The sequence below is a fragment of the Lagopus muta genome, chromosome 7, assembly GCF_023343835.1.
Source record: "Lagopus muta isolate bLagMut1 chromosome 7, bLagMut1 primary, whole genome shotgun sequence".
In the NCBI taxonomy this organism is placed as follows: Eukaryota; Metazoa; Chordata; class Aves; order Galliformes; family Phasianidae; genus Lagopus; species Lagopus muta.
Window position 1 is genome coordinate 33,564,700 of NC_064439.1, and position 25,469 is coordinate 33,590,168.

The window sequence follows — 25,469 nt, forward strand, 5'->3', positions numbered from 1 at the left end:
CCTCATGTCCAGGTGGTTTTTGAAGATGCTCACCAAAGAGGCTACAGAACCTTTCTGGGCAGACTGTGTTCTGCCACCCTCACAGCAAAGAAAAGCATTCTGATGTTCAGATGGAACTTCCCATGTTTCAGTTTGTGCCTCATCCTGGCACTGGGCACCATCAAAGAACACTGGAAATCTAGATTTTCCATAAGCTTCTCTAGCACTACCTTTATTCCAAGAATGCCAGGAGATTCAAGAAAATCAATTAATTTCCACTGATTCAGAATTCATGATTAAAGTATTCACAATTGAACAAGACATTTTTCACTGCCAAAGCTGTTTATTGTAAAATATGCACTCCTTTGTCTTTGTTCAAATAGCACCTCATTTGAAAGCAACAAACTAAAAATCACTGATATAAAATCATATTTATTTTTGCCCTTCTATAAAATGATGTAATTTGTGAATACTAGATTGTGTATTTTTAAAACTTACTGTCCATTTCCATCTTGAATGTCCACTGCATTCTGTGGTTCTGCATTTCCTATCAACAGTCGCAAACATTCAGAGTGACCATTTGTAGCTGTAAAACATCAAAATACCAGTTTTACAAGAATTGTCTTCAAGTATGCAGCAGAAAGACAACAGTAACTTGCCCATGCTAACACCCCACAGCTTGAGAAGCCAGTGTACAGCTTTATCACTGATATAATTGATTTTCATATATAAAACATGTAGTATATATTAATAGATAGGAATAAAAAATATGAGCACTCAATGATTTCAGATATGAGGTATTCTCAATTATATTGTATTGCACAGAATCAACTGCAACCGTCAATTCCCAACAGGAATTTATTTTTGACATGCAAATTGGGTTGCACACATCAGCTGTAGGAGTATATGCTTACACACTGTCCACAAGAAGGAATAACTAAATATAATATCAAATGTTATACCTGTGCCTTAAAACAAGCAAACATATACACAGTCATACACAGAATTTGTTAGCAAGTGTAGCCATGTAGCTTATAACAGTAATGCCAATTCAAATAAGCCTATTTTCAAAGACAGGAAAAAAAAAAGAGAATAAGGATGACTGCCATATTTTGAGTTTATAGATGTTTTCCTGGAAGTCAGTAAGAAAACATCGTGAAGGTTTGCTATTATTTGAAAATACGCAGTAAGGAGTGATTTAAAAACATGGAAGAAACAGAACACAGTTTTCTAGTCTCTTCTCAAACTGATAGCAGTATTTTACAGCCAGGACAGGCAACACAAATCACGCATCTAAATTTGGGCTGTGTGAAAGATGAGGAGAGAAACAAGAACATACTGCTGACACCTCTCAGTGCAATCAGTCTTGTTAGCTGAATGGACACGGTTGGAACTGAATGGTCTCACGCCCTTTTCAACCCAAAACATTGCATGCACCCTTTTAGAGAGTAGCATGGAATGGTAATTCACAAGCTAAAATGATTTATGGGCTTAATACAGGTTTCCACTGTAAATGCTTTGTTACCTTTATTTATATAATCTATACCTACAAGTATACAAAAATCTAGAAGTCTTAACAGTAACCCAAAAGCGATCACTCGTTCCTTAACGCCATCTCTTAGAACGCAAAGAGACCTCCAAAGATGAAGGAAGATCCACTTCAAAAGCCAAAATGTTAGAGTGTGTCAGTTAGCACAAACCTGCTGCATGTATTGGGGTTCTCTTTACAACATAATCTTTCACCAAGATTGATGCTCCCTGATTAATGAGCACATCTACACATTCGACGTGTCCCTTGAAGGCAGCAAGATCCAGTGGCGTCCTTCCATTGTTATTCCTCACATCAAGGTCTAGCAGCGACTGCACCAGCACTTCCAGAGCTTGATGGTGGCCGTGGTAGGCCTAAGAGAATGAGAAAATTCATCAGTTTTCCCACGACTACATAAACAAAACAGTGAAGACATTATTTTTATTTTTACATTTGGAAGAGCTCCTGACACAGCATACAGATCATCACAAAGTATTTACAATTAATTCTGAAAACTCTCTCAGCAGGAAGGTTGGTGCTTCTTCATTTTGTTCTTCAAATAAGCAACAAAGCATTTTCATAAAATCTTCCCTGCCTCCAATCTGTAAAACCATCAGTGTTCTGAATGCTGCATGTTACATTCCTTATACTGAAGTTACATAATCCTCAGACTATTTCAAGTGAAGAACATACGCAAGCACATTTAACTCCTATGAGGTTTTAAATAAAACAGAAAAAAAGGTGTAAAGTTCTGTAGGTAAAAAATACAGTACAATTAGCTACCATAATTGGTAAAAAGAGAAGGGCCTTAGAAAATGAAACAGAAAAAGGTAAGAATAGATATACAAGGATAAAACAAAACAGAAAATGTAGTTAAGCATCAAGACAAAGCATCAAATAAGTAATGAAAATAAACAACTTCAACTATGGCTTTATAGCTTCCATAGTCAACTCTGAATTTCTTCTCGTAGACATAGGAGCTCTATTTCCAGAAGAAGAAATTTCCAGGAACAGTCTCTTTAGCAGCTTTCTTTTACCAGTATGAGATTACTTTTCCCTTAGCCATATATATAGCAATATACGTACTACGTGAGACCCAGGCTATTTTCAGAAAGTACATTGAGGTTTTTCCACTGCTGGAAGTCCAGTGAAAAGAATAAAGTTACACACTGAGCTGTTTTTCAGTTCCCAACTTCTTGACAGTTTCAACAGGTTCGCTCTTCTCCTACTGTTTTTGCAGTTTTGCACAGGTATGGAAGATAAACATTTCTCATAATAAATGATGATGGTAAAAAAAAAAATCCATTATTTGTGGAATAAGTTTTCACAAAAGTTTAATTAATATAATTCATAAAATAAAACTTAATCATATGAATCAAAGCGAAGGCAGTTCCACAAAGCAAATTTCAAGTGAAAAGCAAAAATCATCCTATATTCAGGGTGATTATGCATTGTGTTTTCAGGTTTAATTTATTTTATTGGCATAATTCAAACCAAACCAAACAACACCAAACCCAAAACCGGAATGAATCAAGACTATGCCAACAACTCTTGCAATTAGAGGAGGACCCATGACAGACTACTGAAATACTTACAGCTAAATGCAGTGGACTTATAGGTGCTCTGTTGTCTGAATCGTTCAGCATGTCAGTACCTGATGTTTCCATTAGCTTAACAGAGAAAAGTCTGAGTGAGTACAGAACTCATCACCTTTAAAAACATTCAGCAGTAACTGCTAGCTTCCAGTACACACAGATTAAAAAATAAGACACAATATTAGGAAAAAAAAATAAAAGACTACCATTTCCTTAACAATTCCAGATTCGTTCCAATTTTCTAATGGCTTTGAACTGCAATTACTGCAACCCCTCCCCCATACTCATCTCCTAAAGTTGCTTAATTTTGCCCAATAATGCAATAATCAAATCAGAAATTAGTGTAAAATTAAGACTTCCCAAAGCAATCGTATGAAATACATAGATGACATTCACATGAAAAGGAATTTCAGGATTGGTGAGAAGAACAATTGCAGGGAAAAAAACGCATATATATTTCTATTTGACACTTTCAAGTGTCTTTCAAGTTTTACTCCTGGGTCTTTTTCATGACTGTGTTTAGCTTTTTATGGTAGAAGATTCAAACACAGTGTGAACACCCAATATATTCAGATCGCTACATTTTCGCGATCACAATGTTACAGCAGTCATACATAAGTTTAAATCAGTTCATGGCTTAAAAATACTTTTATATTTTACAATGCTGAACTGCAATTAAGTCTTCATTGCAACTGAAATTAAACACAATACATCCAGGCACTGCAGAAATGTTTAACTGCAGTATTTTTAAAATGATGTGTTCCCTTTTGCTGCCTAGTACTTTAAAAGTGAGAAATCACACACACTTACAACATCTAGAGGCGTTTCACTTGCAATCTGCAATTAAAAACATTCAGAATTTTTATTTTAATACACTTGAATATAAAAGTACAATCTGCATAAAAATATTACACTGCACAACACAGAGCAGACAAAATTCTCTCATATCAACTAAGATGCATGTTTTGCCAAAGGATACATTAAAAATGAACTGGAGGCCCTACTATCTACAATTCAATTGTAAGGCTGTTAATTCACTCTTACTGTGGAAACTAATTTAAGGCACCCTTACTGGACAGGTTTTCCCTATATTTAAATTTACTTGTTCAGATGAAATCCCCAAAATTTCTTAACACTCCTCAGGAGGATATGTGTGGGTATTTTACTTCAGCCATAAGGAAAAAAATTTAACAGTATATTCTAAATTAAAAAAAAAAAAAAAAAGGAAAACCAATATCACATATCCTCAACCAGTCTTACCTTATCTCCAAATATGCAATCTTTTTACACCAGTTTCTACCACCTTAGCTTTCCATCTTGCCTCTATTTTAAGAGTTGCAAGTGTTTAAAGATTTATTCTCACAGGAGCTGAAAACCACTAACAACCTAAGCTGATGTGAAGAATGAAGATGGAGGAATGCCCTGCCTTTGCTCTGTGAGGACAGTGTTACATCCTTCACCTGTAATAAAGTTTTCTTACCAATTCAAGACATAAGCGATGGCCGTAAGCAGCAGAATAATGAACTGCATTGTATCCTTGCTTGTCTCGGATCCCTGGATTGGCATCATTTCTTAGCAAGTATTCCAGGCACCTGTTTAAATTGAAATATGGAACCATATCTCTAAACGTTGAATTTCAAGTTTATAGTAAGTGATAAATCATTCCAATCCAACTGGAAAATAGAACGTAACAAAGAAGACTAGCAATTTAGCACACCATTTTGGCTGGGACTAAAAACACCTCACCGAGTGCACTGAGTGCTAAGGCCAATCACAAAGTTCCCAGAATCTGAAAGAATCCTCTGCGTACATCCAGAACCTTCTGAACCACGACTTGGCTACAACTAATATCCCATGGCTATTTTTCTCTTAGATAACACAGCTGCTGATACTTTCATTAATATAAATGATTACTATTTTTGTATTTTATACAATATATCAGTATGTTTTTCTGCACCTAATATGGAAGGAAAAGAACAAACAGCTGAGTTCTTCAGAATCGTGTTCAGTAGTTGTCACACTGACTCTATTCCACTTCCAGACACTAATTATTGATTTATATATATACACACTCTAAACACAGTTGATGACATACTCATATCCTACCAATCATTCCTCTTGTAACCTGAGGTTGTAAGGCAGAATGCAATCAGCAGTTTCAAGCACTGACACTCAAGCCAGGAGGATGAGAAATGGGATAATGATGTCAGCTCTCTCTGTCTTAAAGAACTAGTACTAGTTTTTGTTAAGAAAGACTTCATACACAAACACTACACCATTCCCATGCGTTTGTAATTTCATACTGCTCACCACTTAACCAAAGTTTTGCAAGCAACAAGGAACATCCATGGCCTTATCTATCTAAATTTCTTTACTTCTGTACTTTGTGAATTTGACATTTTGCAGAAAACTCAACGTGCTCTGCAAGAAGTCCTTTAAAGTTGTCAAGTAGCATTCTAACAAATAAAAAAATCAAATCAATTGCTTTACTGTTTCTTTTTCACTCAGAAAGATTAACTTTGCATCTTTTGAATACTTGAGTGTCTTCAATAGGCCTCTCAAAAAGGAGATAAATCAAAATTTCTGAATGCACAAATAAATGTAGCTTATTTCCCATTCATTTAGTGGTGCACTATTAAATAATTCTAATATATGTAGCAAGATCATGTTTTTTTCCCCTAACATTCTGCTTAGCTGGCTTTAATCTGTGAGCATCTTTCTCCAATATTGCCAAAGTACAGCTTACTGGGTGTACATTCCAGATCCGAAGCATTTGCAGACAGAAACAAACAGGAAAATAATTTTCAACAAAAACATCCTTGTCTCAAAATTTGGTCTTGAAAGAATCTGAACAAAAACCATAAAAACACACTGGAATTTCCATATACTTGTAGATCGCTTCCTGACATTTTTCCCAGGCTTTGTATTCCAAATCAGCAATTGCTTTTAGCTTAATTTCTATTTTGAATATGAGCTGAGCAGCACTGGCTTCCCAGCTGTTCCTAATCATCTTGCTGCATCAGCATTAAAAGCTGCTCCCTTGGGCTGTCCTGCTCTGTAGTCCGACTTGCAGAGAGCCAACTATTAATCAGAACAATAAAGCTTTTCAGATATCTCCTAAAGCTCTGCAATATTGCCATCATAATTTGCAACTGTCCCTTCTATAAGGGTTTCCTTCTAGAAGGAAAAAATGCTGCTATTTGAAGAACTACTGCAGTTTGGAAGTTTTCTCAGCAACTGTGAAGCTGAAATTAACCTTAGCTCAACATGTGGAAGAGGCCGGTTTAGTAATAGGTATCAGTGTATTAGTTTAAAGACCAATATATAGTTTAGGAAAAGGAATCAATGAGTTCAAGTTCTAATACTCTACAGCTTAGCTGTGCTTGGTGTGTGAACAACCTTGCTATTCTTAACTATCCTGCTACACAGGAGCACTGGAGTCATGACAGACTACTTTTATCTTTGCATGTACCAGGTGCAAGGACTTCTTCCCCACATTTCACATATATTGCTTTGGGATTCAGTGCACTAAGATAGCAAAAGTTGCTCATTATGGTGTAACATGCAATGGAAGTTTGCCCAGCTGGGGAAGAACAGTCAAAGGACAGCCAAAAGTCACTGTGATGAAGCTGATGGTGGAAAAATGAGGAGAAAGGAAGTGCTCTAAAGCCACCAGAGGCCGCTATCACGTGTGTCCAGAGGGATATTAACATATATTAATGAATTTTTGAGAAAGAATGAATATGTATGCCAGTGTATTAACTATTTAAATGTAGAACCTGAACTCTGAGAAAGCAGGTTTGATTTGTCAAGTCACCTGGTATGTGACTTGAGGAGTAAAGGAATGCTGTTTTCTCATATGACTCTGGAGTCAGAAAGTTTTCTTCCCAGATTTCAGATGACACATGTAAGAGTGCAGTTAAAGAAGTACTATCTCAACAAATCCCATTTGCATTTGAATGCATTTGTATAAACTGTCAGACAATTTTCTTTTGAAATTTGTCTTTATGTAGAAGAGGCATTTACTTGAAAAACATGAGTTACACGGCCATGAAAATATTCCTTATTTATCCTTCAGTGTCCCATCAAATTACAAGCCTCACTCCAAAGGCTACTCCATCTTTTAAAAACTGTTGTACTCAAACAAGATGATACAGCATCAAAAAGCATCACTTTCCAGGAAGGTGCCTCTATATGCCTTTGAAATGGGATGCTGCACACCAGTCTGTTTTGATCTCCGTCTGAATGTGCACACACAGAAGAGACTCTCCTCTTAAGCCTGTTACATACACTACAACTGACACTCAATGAACCTTATTAATTTTGTGCTATCTGCATAAGCTTCACGTGTATGCACTAACATTATTCCAATTTACATACGTACCATCATTAGTTACAAAACTAACACACACAAAAGGCACTTATGGATTTATAAAGGCCTTTGGATGCACTTTGTTAACACAAGTTTAACTACTTCACAAAAAGTTATACCAAGACAGTTCTAATGCTGAACATGAATAGCTTAATCGAATCCCAAATGGATAAAGTGGTCTCATAGTTAAATGTCTAGATCATCTTTATCCTGGTATAGGCCTACTGTTATTCACAGATTAATTTGACAAAGTATTTCTGACTAACTACGCAGATTTGGGGGCAAAGTGAAGAACCCTCCACAAAACACCCCATCACCATTCATCAAAGTTTGATCTTGGAAGTAAAACGACCCCACTGGTTACAGCCATCAGAAAGTTACATAGCACCCCCCGCCCCAGACAACATTTACTCAATCATTACTACACAGCAGCTGGGATCAAAACCTCTGCTCGCCATCAGGACACCCACTCTACAGCATGTAATAAAAAATTACAACACATTCATTTATCTCAGAAATATTTTCCATACAATGAACAAGTCGCTGCCAGTTTTAACCTTTAAAAAAATGTAAAAGATGCGTTCAGCAAAGGGAGGATGCACCCAAAAGTCCCAGCTCAGATGTTTCTAAAGATAATTTCTGCAGGACAAAGCGTGCCACACTTACTTTCCATCTGTGTCTGATGCGGCTGCATAGTGCAGAGGTGTACAACCCCTCTCATCAAGGTCGTTCACACTAGCTCCAGATCCCACAAGGGCAAACAGGCACTGATAATTACAATTGGCAGCAGCATAATGGAGTGGAGTTCTTTAGTACACATTTGAATAAAAAGTACAAAGGTAAATAACAGCAAAATAATACTAGAGAGACAGAAAATGCAAACGAAAATGAAACTTAAATCCTCCTTTCCCTTTTTAGCAAATATTTGTGGTGAATACAATGTTAAGAATTATCTTTGAGGGGCCATTTAATAACACAGGCTATCTAGGGGACAGCCAGCACATACACATACTGTGGCATGAAGTTCTATATGAATTTTCTTGTTTAAACATACAGAGGAAAATAGTTTACATTAGATATCTTAGTTAATTTAGTTAAATAGGTAATTTCAAGTTACGTGAAAAATATGGACAAATTCAAGAATTGCCCAGCAACTAAACAAGGTCAAAATACAACAGTTAGTTGTCAACATTTTCCTCAAAAAGATCATATTTTTAGCTAATAGAGGCATGCAGTATTTTTAACTGTGATGACGTATCAGAGGTATTGTTAAAGAAAAATCTTGAAAACATACATCGTTTCCTGGTAACAAAATCATGACATACTGAAATACTGGTATTGATGAATCATGTCAAGGGAAACTTATTCTACCTTCAATTCTCAAAATAGCAGTTTAGCACCACAATGATAAAGAATGTCAGTTTCTATTTATAAAAACTGATTGCTTCTACCAATTTCTGCATTTTGAGGGTAGGAGGCACTTCAAAATGTTCTACTTTCCTCCTCCAAAATTATTTTTTCCAATTTTCTTAATTTTTAACTGCTTTAATAGTTTTCATCCTTGAAAATAACTGTTTTGTGTAACATCCAAGTTAAAACAAAGCTGTCAATGAGAAAAGTTGTGACAAACAATTGTTGCTTTCTCAGAAAAGAACAGAAGAAGTCAAAGCGAAACACAACTCCGTATCCTTAACATTTCCCTCATGCACTACTGCCACTCACATCTCAGGAAATCTGATTTTCCAGGAGGTGGATGGCAGGAGTAGTGCATGAGTAATGCAATGATTTCAGGATGGGACGTCAGATTTCGCACAAGTAGCGATCGTGCAATGTGAACTTAAATAATTCTACACCAAAAATAGAAATTCATGTGGTCAGAACTTGTTTGGAATGACAAATGAGGAAAGCAACAGTAACAGATGGATATACTGAGAGGTATATGAGGAAGTTATAATAAAGCCTTGGACTTTTAACTGAAGAAAAAGCCTTCAGAAATAGTAACAAACATACAGACTGCCGTGCTATTTGGAAAACATTGCTAATGTCCTTGAATGAGTGAAATAGAAACTCATTACATCCATGTTCTGAGCAGTGAAGGCTTGTAGCATTGCACTCTTTAAAAACAAGACTGAGCACCTACCTAAAAAAAAATATGTATCTATATATATCTGTAGCTTTCTATAATACATGCTGAAGAAAACTTGATAAGGGACATAATTGGTTATAAACACATAAATTGAAATGAACGGGTTTGACCACGCAGCAATATGCATTTTATAACACTTCAGAAACCCTTCAAAATATACAGCTCTAAAATCTCTTACCTCCCAAATCTGTCCTTTTTGTTGAAGTCTGCACCAGTATTCAGCAGAAGATTTAGGCACTCCAAATTCCTATTAAATTAATGCAATATTGCTTGTGATTGCAGATTACAGTTTCTTAATATTGGCCTTTTTAACTGCCAGAGCTGCATCTTAGATGTTTGTTTTTTTGTTTTTTTTTTTTTTTACAACTAAACTACATGAAAACTTCTGAACAGTATATTTTCTGTGAACTTGTACATGTAATACACATTTCACAGTTCCAGAACCAAACCAGAAAAGGACCCAAATTACTTCATAAGCACATACAAAAACTGTACTGATATCAAATGGCATGCATAAAGGGCACGGATGTTAACTCTTCTAATAGGACACTCAATTCTTAAAAAAAAATAAAATAAAAATTATACCTGAACAGCACATGATTTTTGCTACCAGGGTTCCAACACAGAAACAAGTTTTTAAGGTATATATTTGAAGTTCAAATGTAAGTTATAATGCAATGCAAGTATTTTACTTAAGCAATTCATTTTCAATACAATATGACCACACTAACAGATGTATAACACTGCTACTTTAAACAAAATCTTAATAACTTTTCTAAATTGTAGATGAATGAGGGAATGAGTCACAAATAATGTGTTTTTATACAGAAAGACAGCATTTTAACCTTAATTATTTGTAACAAGAATGTACCTCTCAAGTAACTTTTCACTGAGAATGATTATTTAGCAGTATTACTTAAGTAACATTGCAACAGAAAATGAAAATATCATTATAATGGAGTTTTTGTGTCCCACAAAGTGTATCATGAGATTTATTACCCAATTCTTCCAGGCAATTTTGAGTAGCTGCTATAGATAACCTACAATGCAATAACAATAATCAATATAGATCACATCTCAAGTGATGAACAAGTAGTTCTGACCACTTCATCCATCTAAACTCTGGAATTTAATTACGGTTTACAATTTTGCTTGATTGATCTTTTGTTTGTGGATAAGGTAAAAACGTATTGCCCAAAGTTGCTGTTCTTCACCTCACGCCCTACGGTCACCTGGAAGGGCACAACATCTTTGCAATTGTATCATCACCCACGGGAAATTAAAACAAAATCCAGTTCATCCCCAAGCATAAACCTAAGATAAAGCTGATGATACCTGGACACTGTACTCCAGTAATTACTTATACAGCTGAATATTTAATTAATTTTTATTGCTTGCAGATAGAATCCATCTTGAAATTATTTTCGCATTTACATAATTCCAAGGGGAGAGCATAGGAGAGATGCAAAGAAGAAAGAATAATAAAAAAAAGGAATGATCAGCAATTAAGAAATGAACACTAAAAATAAAAGGATGAATGCTTTTTACATACCCTCCAGCTGCAGCTGCATGAAGACAAGTTCTGCCAAAGTCATCTGGTGTGTCTATGTCAAAACCTATAAATCAAGTATTTGTAAAGCAGTTATGCAATGCAGGCTTTCACAAAACTGTTCTCATCTACCCTTAAGAGAAATGCTTGCAAAGCAAGCTTAGCAGCTACTCGAGAAAAAACACCAAAAACAAGATTCCTTTGAAACTAAATGTTGTTACTTGCAGTGTTTTGAAAAGCACATTCAAATAAAACTGAAAAAGGAAAAAGTAAAACAAAATTTGCAGTGTTGAGGTAAGAAGTTATGTTGTTCCTTATCTGATCTAACTGCTAGTATTTCTGTATCATTTCGTACTGGACATAATATCCATGAAGATAATGGGAAAACTTAAGAATAAGCTAGAATTTCTACATGTTCTGCAGATAATTTTAAAATTTTTTTAATTTTTAACAAAGAGGGAGATATCAACACTGCCAAATCCAGAATCAATTTACATTTAATCTTTCATTTTAGTTCTCTAGTGTCAGGCAAAGATCTTCACTAAGCTGGGGATCCATATTAAAGTTGCCATTTAAGCCTTAACTTTGTCCTGGCATTTCTATGAGAAAGATTGTCCTGCATGCATTATTAATTAAGTAACTAAAAACTGATTGGTCAAACTTATCTTTGTTGTTAAGATGGGTATCTGAAGAAAAAGCTGTAGCACGAGACGTAAAGTCTATACAGTCAAATAAAACAAATGGGACACCTCGAACGTCTCAGCCCAATTGTACGTCCAGGACAACCCTTCTTTCCCTCTTCCAAATGAAGGGATTTTTCTTAGAATTTGACACCAATCAGCACACACATACACTTCTACTCATAAACTTCATGCTCCCTAATTGATTCTTATCCTGTTGTGCTGCGAATATGGCAGCACCTGAATTATACATCACAGAGTAACACAAACGTTGCATTGGAAAGAATAAGCAAGGGCACAAACTCACCCCTCTGGGCAGTATTACCTACAGAAAACAACCCTCACAACTGACTCCTGTTTCAAATGACCCCACAAAAATCAGCATGAGATCCACCCAGACAGAAGCAGTAATGAAGTAGAGCAATTGAAACTACTTTCCATCTTAGCTATAACTTGGACCTCAGAATTGTTTCATGCAAATAAAACTTCCCTGACTCCATTCCACACGCTCACCTTCAACTTATTTTAAAGCAAGAAGTTGCATTAACAGTAAAACATCAATGCAAGTTTTTAAATGAGCAGTCACAAAGTCTTCAGAGCTATCAGGCTGTCTGCTATCGGAATAGACAGGAATAAATCAACTTGTACAAAACTAAAGACATAACGGCAGGGACATGAAAGATGCTGGATAGAATAATTAGAACGTTAGCCTTTCTTTTTGAAGTCATATTATAGCCTGGACCAGTTACTCTATCACTTTGGCCAACTTAAAACAATATTTTGTAAGTTATAGAGACACTATTTCAATATGGATTTTTTTTTTTGGTGGAAAGAAATAACTTCTGTATAAGTTTACTTTCTCTTTTTCTACAGACTGCCCATTAAAACAAACAAAATACACATTGTTCCCAGGCTACTAATAAACTCTAAAGATTCCTGTGTATTACTAAATTAAGACTTGAAAGTTAGCCTATAGAATAAAAATTAATTATAAAGCCATTATAAGACTTTAAAGAGTATCCTACCTGATGAAAGGAGCTTTCTGCAGCAGTCTGAAAATCCACTTAATGCTGCCAAATGGAGAGGAAACATCCCATGTATACCCCGCCTAAGATACACCATAATCAGGTATCACAGTTTCATTACAATTGAAATAAGACAAACATGACTATGCCAAGGTCAATGTGCATGGCTTGCTTACCAAACTACCAAATTAAAATACTGAGCCATAGGAAAATCTCACATACTAAGTGCTTTCTTATTAGGCAGGGTGTACTAATTCGGTGCAACAGTCAATTAAAACAGAGATTTTATTTCAAATATATTGCTTTACAGAGGAGAAAATTCCTTTTTGTACAGATTGTTTTGTGCAGATACGTAAAAGCACAGTACAGGATAATACAGAAAATATTTCCTATTTCAAATTTTAGACAATATGAAAAGATCCTACTAGACTTGTTAATCTAATAAACACAATTCTAAATTCTCTCAGCTTGCACTCACGTCAGCAAATGTTACCTACTTTGCAGTGTCAGCACCACTCGTAATCAGAGTGTTGATTAATAGCTCATGGCCATATCTAGCTGCTATGTGCAAAGGAGTATTTCCATTCTTATCTTCACAGTCTATTTCAGCTCCTATAACACAAAAAGTAATAATTAACTAAGAATACATATTGGCATACAGATGCTTCTGTTAGAAAAACAGCACCGACAGTAATTTCAGCAATATTAATAGTTGTTCAGTAATAACTGTTTTGAATTTAGTATTAACGATGAGCAAAAAGGAGAGAAGCGTGTCTGCTAATATGGAACAAGTGTTCTGCAACTTTGGTCATAAAAAACAAATCAGCTCTTTCCATATTCTGAAAAATAAAAAGCTCTTCAATACAACTTTTCAAACTTTATAGGCAGACATACCAGACTCCACCATTAACCCAACTACTTCTAGGCAATGGATGTGAAAGAAACTTTTAGTATGCTGCTGTCAATACAAAGGAGGAAAGTATATGAAATTCGGGAAAGATGACAGATCTACTCCTTCCCACTTTTTTTTTTTTTTACCATTCTGAATGATGGTTTGAGATCTTGAAAATCTACCGTGGATTGCTGTCATGTGCAAAGGTGTTTTCCCATCTTTACTCTGTAAAAGAAAAAAAAAAAAAAAGCATTTGCTTATGTCCAGTAAAAGCAATCCATCAGGCCTGACCTCTACTCCTGCCTTTAAATTCTGCCTGTGCAATTCTGAAAGATGGATGCTGGCAGTTAAAAGTCAGCATGACACGAAAAACTCTACAAAAGAGGTGCTCTTAATCACTCCTTCAGCTCTGAGTGACAACTCAATGATGCCCTTTCACCCCCAATTATGCTTTTACGATAATGGCTCTCAAGGGGACGATGACAGAACAACAAGCCTATGCCCAACTTTCCCCCCACCCAAATCTAAAATAACACAATGCTTCTTTACATAAAGCTTGTTTCTTGACAGAAAACAGCTGTATTTACTATGGATGTTTACACATTAAAAACCTCATATGTTCCACCAAAAATTCTGTAAAATGATACTTGTAAGTAATTTATCACAAAACCACAAGTAATGCTTGGGTGGAACTACTCAACCACAGTAGGTATTACACATTTGAAATGCATACCAAGCGTGCACTTAGTCACTCACCCAGTAAATATGCTCTGCAAATAGGCCAACAATAATGCATAAAGGACTTGCAATTTTAAACAGCACAATCTAAATGCACTTACAAAAACAGGTTTTTTTTCTGTTATTTCTTTAGGATAACTTTTTTTTTTTCTGTACTTGATCACAGGTAACAGGAAAGCTTGACTGCAGAAGAATTCTGACAAATGCACACAAAAACCACACTCAAATAAAAGCATTTTTGGACTCACACAGTGCATCTTCACATTTTAAATATTGGCTTTGAAAAATAGAAAATGTTAAAAAAAAAATCGAAGTTAAAATAAGTGAAAGATGGGAGGGGGAACATAAAATATGAACAGATGTATTGTCACAGCTGGCTGCTGTGCAGAAACGCCTTCCATCTTTACTCTTCCTTTGGAAACAACTGACAAAGCCTCTAAGGATTTGTATGTTACTGAAAATCTGCTACATTTTAGATGGACCTGAACATGGAATTTTCAGCAATGTCACTGTGAAAAGCAGCACATATTGCCTAGAACAATGCGTTTATGGGAAATACTGGCTTCTCAGACCTAGACTGACAGAAATAAAACAGTTTCCTTCTTTAACGAAAAAAACTAAACATATTTATACACCTGGTGTCTTTTTCCCTCACTTTTCTCTTTCTTTAAGGTAAAAAAATGTAAAGAAATACGACTGTATAAAATAAGCTTAGTTTGAGTGAGTGCCCAGAAACTGCTTTGGTAAGTAACATTCTAAAATTTAAATGGAGAAACTAAGAAGGTAAGGAAATACATCAGTCAGCAAGACACAGAAGAATTTCAGGGCTTAGAAGAAGAAATCTGCAATGGCACTGGTTGAGTGGTGTTAAAACTCTATCTCAAAGGAGAAGAAAAAAACAGATCCAAGTGCCACTGGTACAGCACCTCACAGGGACTTCAGGAATAACCTAAGGTGACAGTATTAGAAAGTGGTGAGCTGACCGAAGGAGAACCCTCAAAAACAACGTAAGATCTTGCAAAGGACAGCAAAATAAGCAATAAAATAATCTTGCAGTACAAATGAAAAAACACAACACAGTCAATAAGTGATTTTTTAAAAATACATTCTGTTCAAAATTAATTTAAAAAGAAATGTAACATATTTCTAAGACATTTTGCATTCCCTACTAGAACTGCTTTGTAAGAACAACTCTGAACATCAGCCTCAGTATTTGGAAACTGAACAAGCTTCATTTCAATAAATACTTAGTAGGAAAGCTCTAAAAGCATCCAATTCCACCTTTGCAACTGATTACCAGCCACACAGATTCTAACTTAAGTTTCCCTTTGCTGTTTTTTTTAAGGATTATTCTTCTTATTAAATCCAAGATTTATCTTCATAATTAAAGGAACCATGAAATCTATGCTTTGGATCCAGTAACTTAAAATCAAGTGGGCAGGACGGAAACATGTCTCTGATGTCAATGAACATTTTGTCACCTCCAAACAACACTTCACCCATATTATAAGCACCAAAGATCTCCGAAGCTTTGTCAGTCAATTTGAATACATTAGCTGCTCTTTGCACAGCTTCTGATGTTATTCTGTATTATAACTGACCAAATGTAGTCATTTACCTACACGCTCAAGAAAATAATGTGATATTTGTGTTATAGTTTGTTTTTATAACTGGTGGATTAGAAATGATCTCTTCACTAAGACTAATTCTAAAGAATTAGAATTCTAAAGAATATTCTGCACCAAAGAACTATGACCAAGAATGTTATAACTAAGGCAGCTCTGTTCATAAAGTTTTGCTGGAATATCTGTTCAAGACTTTTCATTAGCCCAGTCTAACCTTTCTAACTTTAATATGAAAGAAACTCCACCCTCCTAGATTTTAGGATCTTTTGCTGGAGGAGCTCTCCACCTTATCCTGTTCATATACATTTCTCTGAAAAATCTTGAATTTCTTTTATGTTGCTTATTTATAAGAAAAATATGTAACTTTGCATTTTCATTGTGCTCTTAATCATATAGACAGAATCAGGAAAACAAAATAATAGGGACTTCTGCCAATTAAACGTAGCCAAGATTGACTAGATAGTACTGTCAACTTTCATTATCCTTTTGGGGTTCTTACTGTATCCCATAGAGACAGCTAAGATTTAGACCAACTTCCTTGAAGCAACTGTCTTATTTTTTTCTACATTATGATTCACAGAAATATTACACCAGTCAGTTGGAACTCCAATCACTGCCTCATTGAAAGCTTTAAAAATCACTTCTGAAAAAGATGTACTACATTGTTAAGAGTGAATGGATGGCTTTGGATTCACCTACCTTCATATTTACATCTGCTCCATTACAGACCAAAAGTTCCAAACACAGTGCTCCATGTGTTGATGCAGCAGCAAAGTGCAAAGGTGTAAACCCCTTTTCATTCATTTGATTTACATTAGCACCACAGTCTATGAGTTCATTCACTACAACATCTTGTCCATTATAGCAAGCTACATGAAGAGGAGTATTTCCATAGGCATTTGGTTCATTCATCTGTTAAGAGACAAACAAACCAAAAAATACGATCAGTTAGTTGGCAAAAACCTGTTTTATCGTAGCATTTAACACATAGAAAATTTCATAATTTCATTATGTTTTGGAATTTTTCAAAGCCAGAAATTAAGAGCAAGTTCTGTATGTACTACTTTGAAACAGAACATGAGGTATGACTGCTTTTCAGCTGAGTTAACCTCCTCCAATTGTGTCCATGCCAGTTTCCTGTATGCAGTATGTAACTTGAGAGAAAACATTAAAAAAAACTATCAACAGTGGTTATTTGCACTGACACTACAGACTAGCAACTTAAGCACTGCGGGACCTCAACATTTCTCAACAGGATTTGCAGGTTTCCAAAAAAACAGGTGTCAGAAGGACTGAGTCTCTCTCAAAACTGAGTTTGAAGCTTTAAATATAGAACTCCTAGATCTATAGGAGAATGTGGACATAAACACAAAAATGCAAGCTGATATTTCTAATAATATTAAGGAACTGAGTGTAACACAAATTTTGGTTATGAACCACTTCTAAAATGCAAATTCAAATGCTTTGCAAATGAATTATAATATTAGTGCCACTGCTTAGGTAACCATGATAAAAAACATTAGACTTGATCTCTAAACTGAAGATTCCAAAGTATTTTTTTGGAAGTGGAGTGCAGGGAATTAGAACTTGGGTACAGTGTGATACTGAATTCTGATCTACTTTTCAAGATAGAAGTTCAGTGGTGTTACTCAGCTTTGCAAGACTAAATACAATGCACAATGTACCTTCCTTACATGGTTTCACAGTTCACTGTTACATACTTTCCATGTGCAGATACTGTGCAGCCTTTTAATTTACTTTGCATTTCAATATTAATATGGCCTTTCTTACTGTACTATTAAAGTTCCTGACAATCTGCAGTATTTCCCAAAATAGAGGTGGTACATACATATGGAATTCAGTAACATCTACATCATAAAAGGAACAGAGACAAAAGAGTTCTATTTCCTGCAGTTCCAAAAGGATGTGTGGGGCAAAGCCAGGAACGGAATTCCTATTTCCTTTGTTTCAGTCCGATACATTACGAGTCACAAATAGCAACTGAACAAAATAAAAGTAAGAAACACAAAGCTATTTCTAAATAATTCAGCAAAAATTGCAAAGCTCTGAAGTTACCTGAGGAAAATAAGTTTTACAACGAAAACAAAGTGAAACAAAACAAAACCACCACCACCACAAAAGTATATGAATGAAGATACTTGGAAATATTTTCTCTATTTTCACTATATCCTAAAGAAGCATGAAACAGTGTGCTAGAATACAAATAAGAGCATTTAAAACAAGAACAACAAAAAAAAATCGCTTTTATTCTTTCTTACATCAACTCCAAGATCGAGAAGATATTTGACTACACTGATCATCCCACTAGATGCTGCAGCATGTAAAGGTGTATATGATTTCTTGTCTTTGCATGTTACTTCTGCTCCATGGGCCACAAGTAATTTCACAACTTCGATATGACCTAAAAGGACAAAGAAAAAAATGAAGCTTCATTTAATACGAATTGCACAGTTATTATATGATGAACAAGACACTGACTCATTTGGATCTGATCTGGAAAGTAAGAGTGTTTACATTTTCTAATTCTTTTGTGAAGTATAGAAGCAACACACAATGCCCATCCCCAGATGAGGTTATCTGAACATAACTCCCTCCAATAATTGCACCATTTAGTTCAAAATCAATTCAGTACATGAAAAACTCTTGGCTTCTGCTTATATCGAAGAGGTTTTCTGAAAATCCAGAAACTACTGAGGTGACTTAACTTTGTCATTATTTGAAGTCACTGCAAATTTCTGTTAACGACTAGAGAATCTCACTTGCAGACTTCCCTCTTCATCGCAACTGTAGATGCATTAAGGTTTCTAAGGCCTTCAGCACAAACTTTGAAAGAAATATCATAATCCAACCAGAACAGAAGACAAGATTCTATTTCTGAATAAAACCACAGGCAGCCAAAACCAATGGGTGGCATCTCTCCCAGCCATACAACGCTGTGGCAAGGCCCAAGTCAGCCCTTCCCCTGCTGGCGCCTGCTGGCTCCAGCACCAGCCTTCAGGCTACCAGGCACTGTGCTCCAAGACAGAAGCCATGAAATAAGCTAGTCAAATCTTTGTTCTTGTTGCTGAGTACATCTGTCAAACAAATTATCACTAAGAATACAAGAGTTTATGCCACTTCAATAATCACGACAAAGTTTACAGAATTGAGAAAACTTATGGTAAATTAACAATGATAAATGGAGAGCTTTACCTCTGTCACTGACTTGTACAGAAAGAAACAGGATTTTTTCTTTTACCTTTCAAGTAAAACCTTTAGTCTATTTACAAATATTAAACAAAAACCCCACACAAAAACAACAACCATAAAACTTACGTTATCCAGATTCTTAAGTGCAACGCATCAAATACAACCTTCAGTTTAAGTGCTTCATAAACAGTGAAGCTCTGCTTTTTTAATGACTAAAAGAACGTGCACAAGTTTGGGAAGGAAATATCTACCCAAGGGAATACAAAAATGCTTTAATAAATATTCAGTCAGCCACTATATATTTTATGTTGCATGCCCCCCAAAATACAAAAAGATCCTCACCTAGCTATACAGAGCAATATGAGGTGCTGCAACTCTGCATTTCTGAACAACTTTACTATTTTAGAAAAGACACAGAAATAAATTTAAACACGATACTCATCTTGTGACCCAAACAATATGGGCACAAAAATGAAAACAATCAATCCCTACACCAGAGAAAGAAGTACAAAGGATATTGTAAGTGGTGAAAAGAAGAGAAATACAAAGTGGTACAGAATATTTAAAAAAAAAAAAAAGAACACACAAAAGAAAATCCCTGACCTGCATTTAAAACGCAAGCAGCAGTCAATGGAAGATACTCAAACAGAAGAGCAGTAGGAAGTGAACAGGAGTCATCCCACACGCTCCTGTGGACAACGCTAAGACTCACAAATGAAAGCCCATTGCTTGCAGCGTTGCAGCTAGAGAGCAATGGAACTGGGTGAAAAGCAGGAAGGAAGGGAAACAATGGCTATAGGCCTATGAAGTTATTTATAGGAGTGTGACGAAAAGCACAACGTCTCTTTTACTCTGCAGTCTATTTTATACAGTGGGAAAGGTCTTCGGTTTTCCTCCTAGAAACCGGAGCAGTGTGAAATGGCAATAAATTGTGAGAAATGTTCAGTAAAAAAAATTTCCATTTAATATCCTACAGAACAGCTCTAACTAAAATTGGAATAAATGTAGCTTATCTGAAAAATGGAAGACTTTTTCCACCTGGGTGAGCACATGCCAGAAAATATGTCTGTCCTCTCTGATGCTTGTCAAATCTCTGCCATCTCATGCATTGACTTTCATTCAAAAATTTTTGCAAATAATCGCCTTGAGGTGGTTGAACAGCCTGTCACAGAAACTGCATAAGAAATTGCACAGAAGTCTACAAGTAGGTCACAAAACTCTAATACAAAATAATCCAAAGAAATATCGGATCAATAATGAAGATTGTTCTCCAAGTTCTCTATTAAACTGGTACCTGTACGTGAAGTGTAACGTCATGGAGTTTCAAACTACAACTTAAGAGCATGAATGCTGTCACAATCTCTTCATAATTTACTAGCATAAGTCTTTCCTTCTGAAGACTGTTCTTTCTCACATTTCACAGGCTTATTTTATATTGCTACTAGATTACTTCAGATCTGTACTGGCAAAAACAGATCTAACGTGAAATCACTAATGTGAAATCAGCCTAAAACAGAGTTCTGTAAAGACAACAGCTAATAATTGTGTTTTTTTTAATGAATCCAGGTATTTCTGAAATGATCACTTTTACAATCACTAAGACCTTGCAAGCAAGCTTAAATCTGTAAATGAAACTTCATTTTTCATTTGTAAAGAACAGAATCATCAGTCCTTGGACCAAAGGATACTTCATACAAAGAACAATTCATCATCAGCCCTCTGAAACTTGGTAAGTTTTTTCATCAAACAGTATTTAAACAGGGTAAATTTACACATACTTCTGCTCTTTGGCTCTGCTCAGTAGGTAAGTTTGAAATTGCATTTTCACTTCCAAGTTATTGCTTTTATTTCCTCTTTTATTGCAAGACTGGGAAAGCAGTTGAAAGATACTTGATGCCACTTCTTTTTGTGTAACAGCATTTAGTTAGCAACCTTAAGTCTGTTTTTAAGAACCTCCTCCCCCACACTGCACATAAATGTGTGCAATGCGTTATGCTTACTTACAAGCAATTGTATAACTTGCAATAATGAACATGAATATTAAACTGCATATTCAGGGATATTTTGTCTAGGAAAAGACTCTCAAGAAAGAATTATCCTAGACTTAAGTGATGTGAATGAGTCTGTAGTCTCCCAGTTAAAGCATGTTTGTTTTTTGGTGAGCAGCTACATTAAAAAATACTCATTTTACTTATGGAAAAGGCAGTCTAGAAATTATTCTTCCTGAATGTTAACTTAATTATTTGTCAAAAAAAAAAATCAAGCTGTGCCTCTATAAAGCACAGTTTAAGGTTTTCACTGAGACAGAGGATTTAAGTGCTATTTTTCTCTTAGTCTAACTAAAAAAAGAAACAACACAGGTTTCACATCTTTGGATAATCTCTGTAAAGAATAGGAACACGTTCTTCTGAAGTTTTGTAATGTAATATCACATGTATATAAATATCACATGTGTTTTCAAGGGAATTTAGCATTTCAGGTATTAAATACAAAGAAAATGCAGATTCTCAAAACTTAACAGGCATAAGAAATTACATATTACAAGGTCTCAGTTCTGCAGTTCATACTCAAAGAAATTCCCAGGCGTGTGGATTCATCGAAGACCGATGTTACTGCTTTTACACTTTCCACTTGGCTGGATAATGAAACAATAAGCTTAAACAATGAGTAACAAACAAGATAATGGAATCATCTTCAACTGCTCTCCTCTTGAAATCAGTACCAAAATTTAACTGATCACTTTTTTTTTTTTTTTTACTGCCAGAATAGTAAACAACTGCAAACACATACATACCCATATATGCTGCCCAATGTATAGCTCTTCTGTCCTTCTTGTCAAATGCATTAATATTGGCTCCTCTAGACAACAGTAAGCTGACCATCTGGGATAAAAAGGAAGAGAAGAAATCCTCTATTCAAAATGGAAAACTCTGCTTAAAGTTAGACAAAGAAAAATAACAGGAGAAGACAAAAAAAATTATGTGTTTTCAAAGGATTTAAATGTGCTGTTTTTTTAAGTATTCCTTGTGCTTAAAGAAACTTGCCCAATCACCTTGGCAAAAATAACAAAATGACTAAGTCCCTTAATTCAATGTTAACAGAAACATTTATAAGTTAAGTAGGGCACATATGTGGCAAATACAGCAAAGAAAAGATCTTCAGGCTAAGGGGTGTACTAAAGGTAATTACTGAACTGGCAGTCCTAGTCAAGTCAAACCAAGCCAAGTGCCAAGCTTGTCACTTTCAGGATTTGAAAACTATTACTAATTTAAACTCCACTCAGGCAAGTTTGCTTATATCCAGAGAGGTGAATACTGCAATAACCTTCCAACTAGATGATGTAACACAACCAATTTGTACACAAATGCACGTAAAAGACAAACTAAAATACAAAATAGGAGCTTGGTTTGCGGTTTTTGAAGGGATGGGAGGGGAAAACATGATTATTACCCAAGAAATAAAACATTAGAAGTGTTTTGGACAGAACAGTAAGTAGCAAACAAGCAAAGATAATTAGTTCATACCTCTACGTGTCCACTGAAGGCTGCATGGTGCAATGCAGTTCTACCTGCCCGATCAGACACATTTACATTACTCAGAAGAGGCACCAAAGCTTCGGCACATTTCACAGCTTTATTTGCAGCTGCTATATGTAAGGGTGTCTGCCAGTTTTTATCACGAGCATTGACATCTGCTGAATGCTTTAGCAACACCTGAACAGCATCCTGAGAACATTTACAAAAAAATAAAGCCACTCAGTAAAGATTTCAGATGTTATGTGTTAAATCCAAATACACGAGCATATACAAACCACACACTATATATAACACATAATGGAAAACAACTGTCTGCAACTTGTTCTTTTGTTAACGTTCTTATTCCTTGAGATTTGTACTACCATAAATCCAGACTTGGGATCTTCTCAAGGACATGAAGAACATATTCCCTACAGATTTCAATTGCATCAACTGTTTCCTGGTCTTTTTTCCAATTCCCCAAACCAGCAGGCAAATTGTTTTGTCAACACAACTAATTTACAAAGCTCAATAAACCTCCCTAGGACTTCCTTCATTACCAAGGATTAGTGACATACCATAAACCTAAAATGCACTTTCATCTATTTGCCAAGCGAAATGTTGGAACTGAAAAAGTCTAGAAATGGCAGAAAGACAGAGTAACTTATGAAATGTACATTTAAAGAACCACAGATAAAACAGAGCATGGTCATAAAGAGTTTCAACATACACTCTTGTGAAACTCCTGAAAAAAACGTTTCAAAATGTTACACCAAAATCCACGTCTCAAAAAGATTATTCACTTCCTTTCATTAGATGCAAAAGCTATGAAAACTTTATGAGTAAGATAAACAAATCCAACTAAAATATGTGCACATAACTGCAAGGCAGAAAAAAACCCCTCTCACTGACATTACCATGGTAATAAATACTGCACTTCACATCAACGCCATGTCCTTCCCACAATTCACTAACTGCTTTAAGTGAATTTCAATTCAAACACTGAGCACAAAAATAGGTCTCTCTGAAAGCAATGCCTCCTATTTATTTCTATGAAAACTACAATAGATACAAGAATATTGACACTATTCAATAGAGCAGTTTTACCTACAAGCAGAATGCTAAGTAACACTGATAATATAATTTATATCTAATTAATGGAATTTTCTTCTACCTAAAAAAAAAAACAACCAGGAACAAACATAAAAGTGACATCAGAAGCTTGTAACTTAAGTGTGAAATTGAATATTTTCTATTCTCTTAGAGAAAGTTCATTGGACTTAATACTTCAAAATTTAGTCAATATTTTGATCTGTTGGCTACAATGAACCAAATCTAAAGAAAAATTATAATCAGAATGGTGAAATTTTAAAACACCTATTAACTATTTTGCAGAAGGAAGCACCATAGTAAAATAGGAAAACAGCATAATTTATCTTCCATTTCACTGTGTATTTAATGACGTGCAAAGATTAGCAAAACTGCTTAGATTTTCCCAGGTATGCACATATTAAGGCCTAGACTCCTGCAGTGTTGACATGAAGTTGTTTGAACTCATGCAGCTGGCAGCAAAATCCACAATACCAGCTATTTTGCACGATGCAACGTCCTTGTTTGGTCGCAGTGCCCTTGCTTCAAGGCTAAGACCACGTGCTTTGTTGAAACGAGTACCAAGAATATTTTCATCTAATGGCTGGAAACTTCAGATGAATGTCAGATGAATACAAAGCAGTCCCCACACACATCAACCATTGCTGTATCTACATGGTCTCCAATGACATGCCATGCTTACAAACAGAAAAATTTGATAAGAGCCTGTCAGTGCCACTAGGACAAATCATCTGATTGGTTTACAAGCTTTGTTTGCCTTTGCTTAGTATTTTTTTCTTGAAAATATTCCACATTTTTAAAAAGGAGAGCGATTATGTTTGTTTTAGTTACAACTTAAGTCCTGTTTTGACTGCAGCACTCCTCTCTGCACACTTTACTGATTTAATGAAGTTTTGTCCCTTTAAGGAATGAAGTATTGGTGCTTCAAGAGAGCTCCCAAAGGAGCAGCCTAAAAATGCTACAAAAAGAACAAACAGTGTTTCCTACTAAGGGCTCCCTCAGAGATCGATTTTCAAACACTGCTTTGAATAACACAATCCCCACATAACTTAGCTATTAATGCTAGCAATAAAATAATACAGCTTATCCAAGGCAAAAGCTGACACAGTGACTGTTTAGATAGTTCATGGATCAAATACTTGATGGAATTGAATAGTATGGTTTTTGCAAGCACTGAGCTTCTTCTTCTCAAGCAAAAGTTTGCACAGAAGCATCAAAAAAAAGTAATAATAATCAGCACAAAACCAAAACACTTTTACTTTTGAGACATACTGAAGTGAGCATCAATGTGACTCAAGATCTCAAAGAAGATAGCTCTCTATGAACTCTTCCACAAAAGCTCAGCATTTTTCTGCTTGTTTTGATCTTGTACAGGCATTTAAAATTTTTATTAGGACAACAATAGAGGAACAACAACAAACATACACTTAAATCACTATATTCCCATAGCTGTGTTACAGCCAGGCTTCAAAAATGTTCCAAATATTTCATTTACAAGCTTTGTT

At 35.4% G+C, this 25,469-nt stretch overlaps 1 protein-coding gene across 2 annotated transcripts in view; it reads right to left on the reverse strand.

The window, feature by feature from the left end:
• The window catches only part of ANKRD28 (ankyrin repeat domain 28), a 106,753-nt gene that overhangs the window by 10,622 nt on the left and 70,662 nt on the right, over positions 1 to 25,469 (reverse strand). For both annotated transcript variants that reach the window (XM_048952203.1, XM_048952202.1), the window contains exons 5-19: positions 22,864 to 23,064; positions 22,134 to 22,221; positions 18,409 to 18,551; positions 16,829 to 17,041; positions 13,913 to 13,991; positions 13,372 to 13,486; positions 12,875 to 12,957; positions 11,173 to 11,236; positions 9,799 to 9,867; positions 8,141 to 8,281; positions 4,583 to 4,694; positions 3,913 to 3,939; positions 3,103 to 3,177; positions 1,680 to 1,881; positions 478 to 565 (exon numbers count right to left, since the gene is read on the reverse strand). In XM_048952203.1, coding sequence (XP_048808160.1) covers positions 478 to 565; positions 1,680 to 1,881; positions 3,103 to 3,177; positions 3,913 to 3,939; positions 4,583 to 4,694; positions 8,141 to 8,281; positions 9,799 to 9,867; positions 11,173 to 11,236; positions 12,875 to 12,957; positions 13,372 to 13,486; positions 13,913 to 13,991; positions 16,829 to 17,041; positions 18,409 to 18,551; positions 22,134 to 22,221; positions 22,864 to 23,064 — 1,700 coding nt within the window. The remainder of the gene's footprint in view (positions 1 to 477; positions 566 to 1,679; positions 1,882 to 3,102; positions 3,178 to 3,912; positions 3,940 to 4,582; positions 4,695 to 8,140; positions 8,282 to 9,798; positions 9,868 to 11,172; positions 11,237 to 12,874; positions 12,958 to 13,371; positions 13,487 to 13,912; positions 13,992 to 16,828; positions 17,042 to 18,408; positions 18,552 to 22,133; positions 22,222 to 22,863; positions 23,065 to 25,469) is intronic.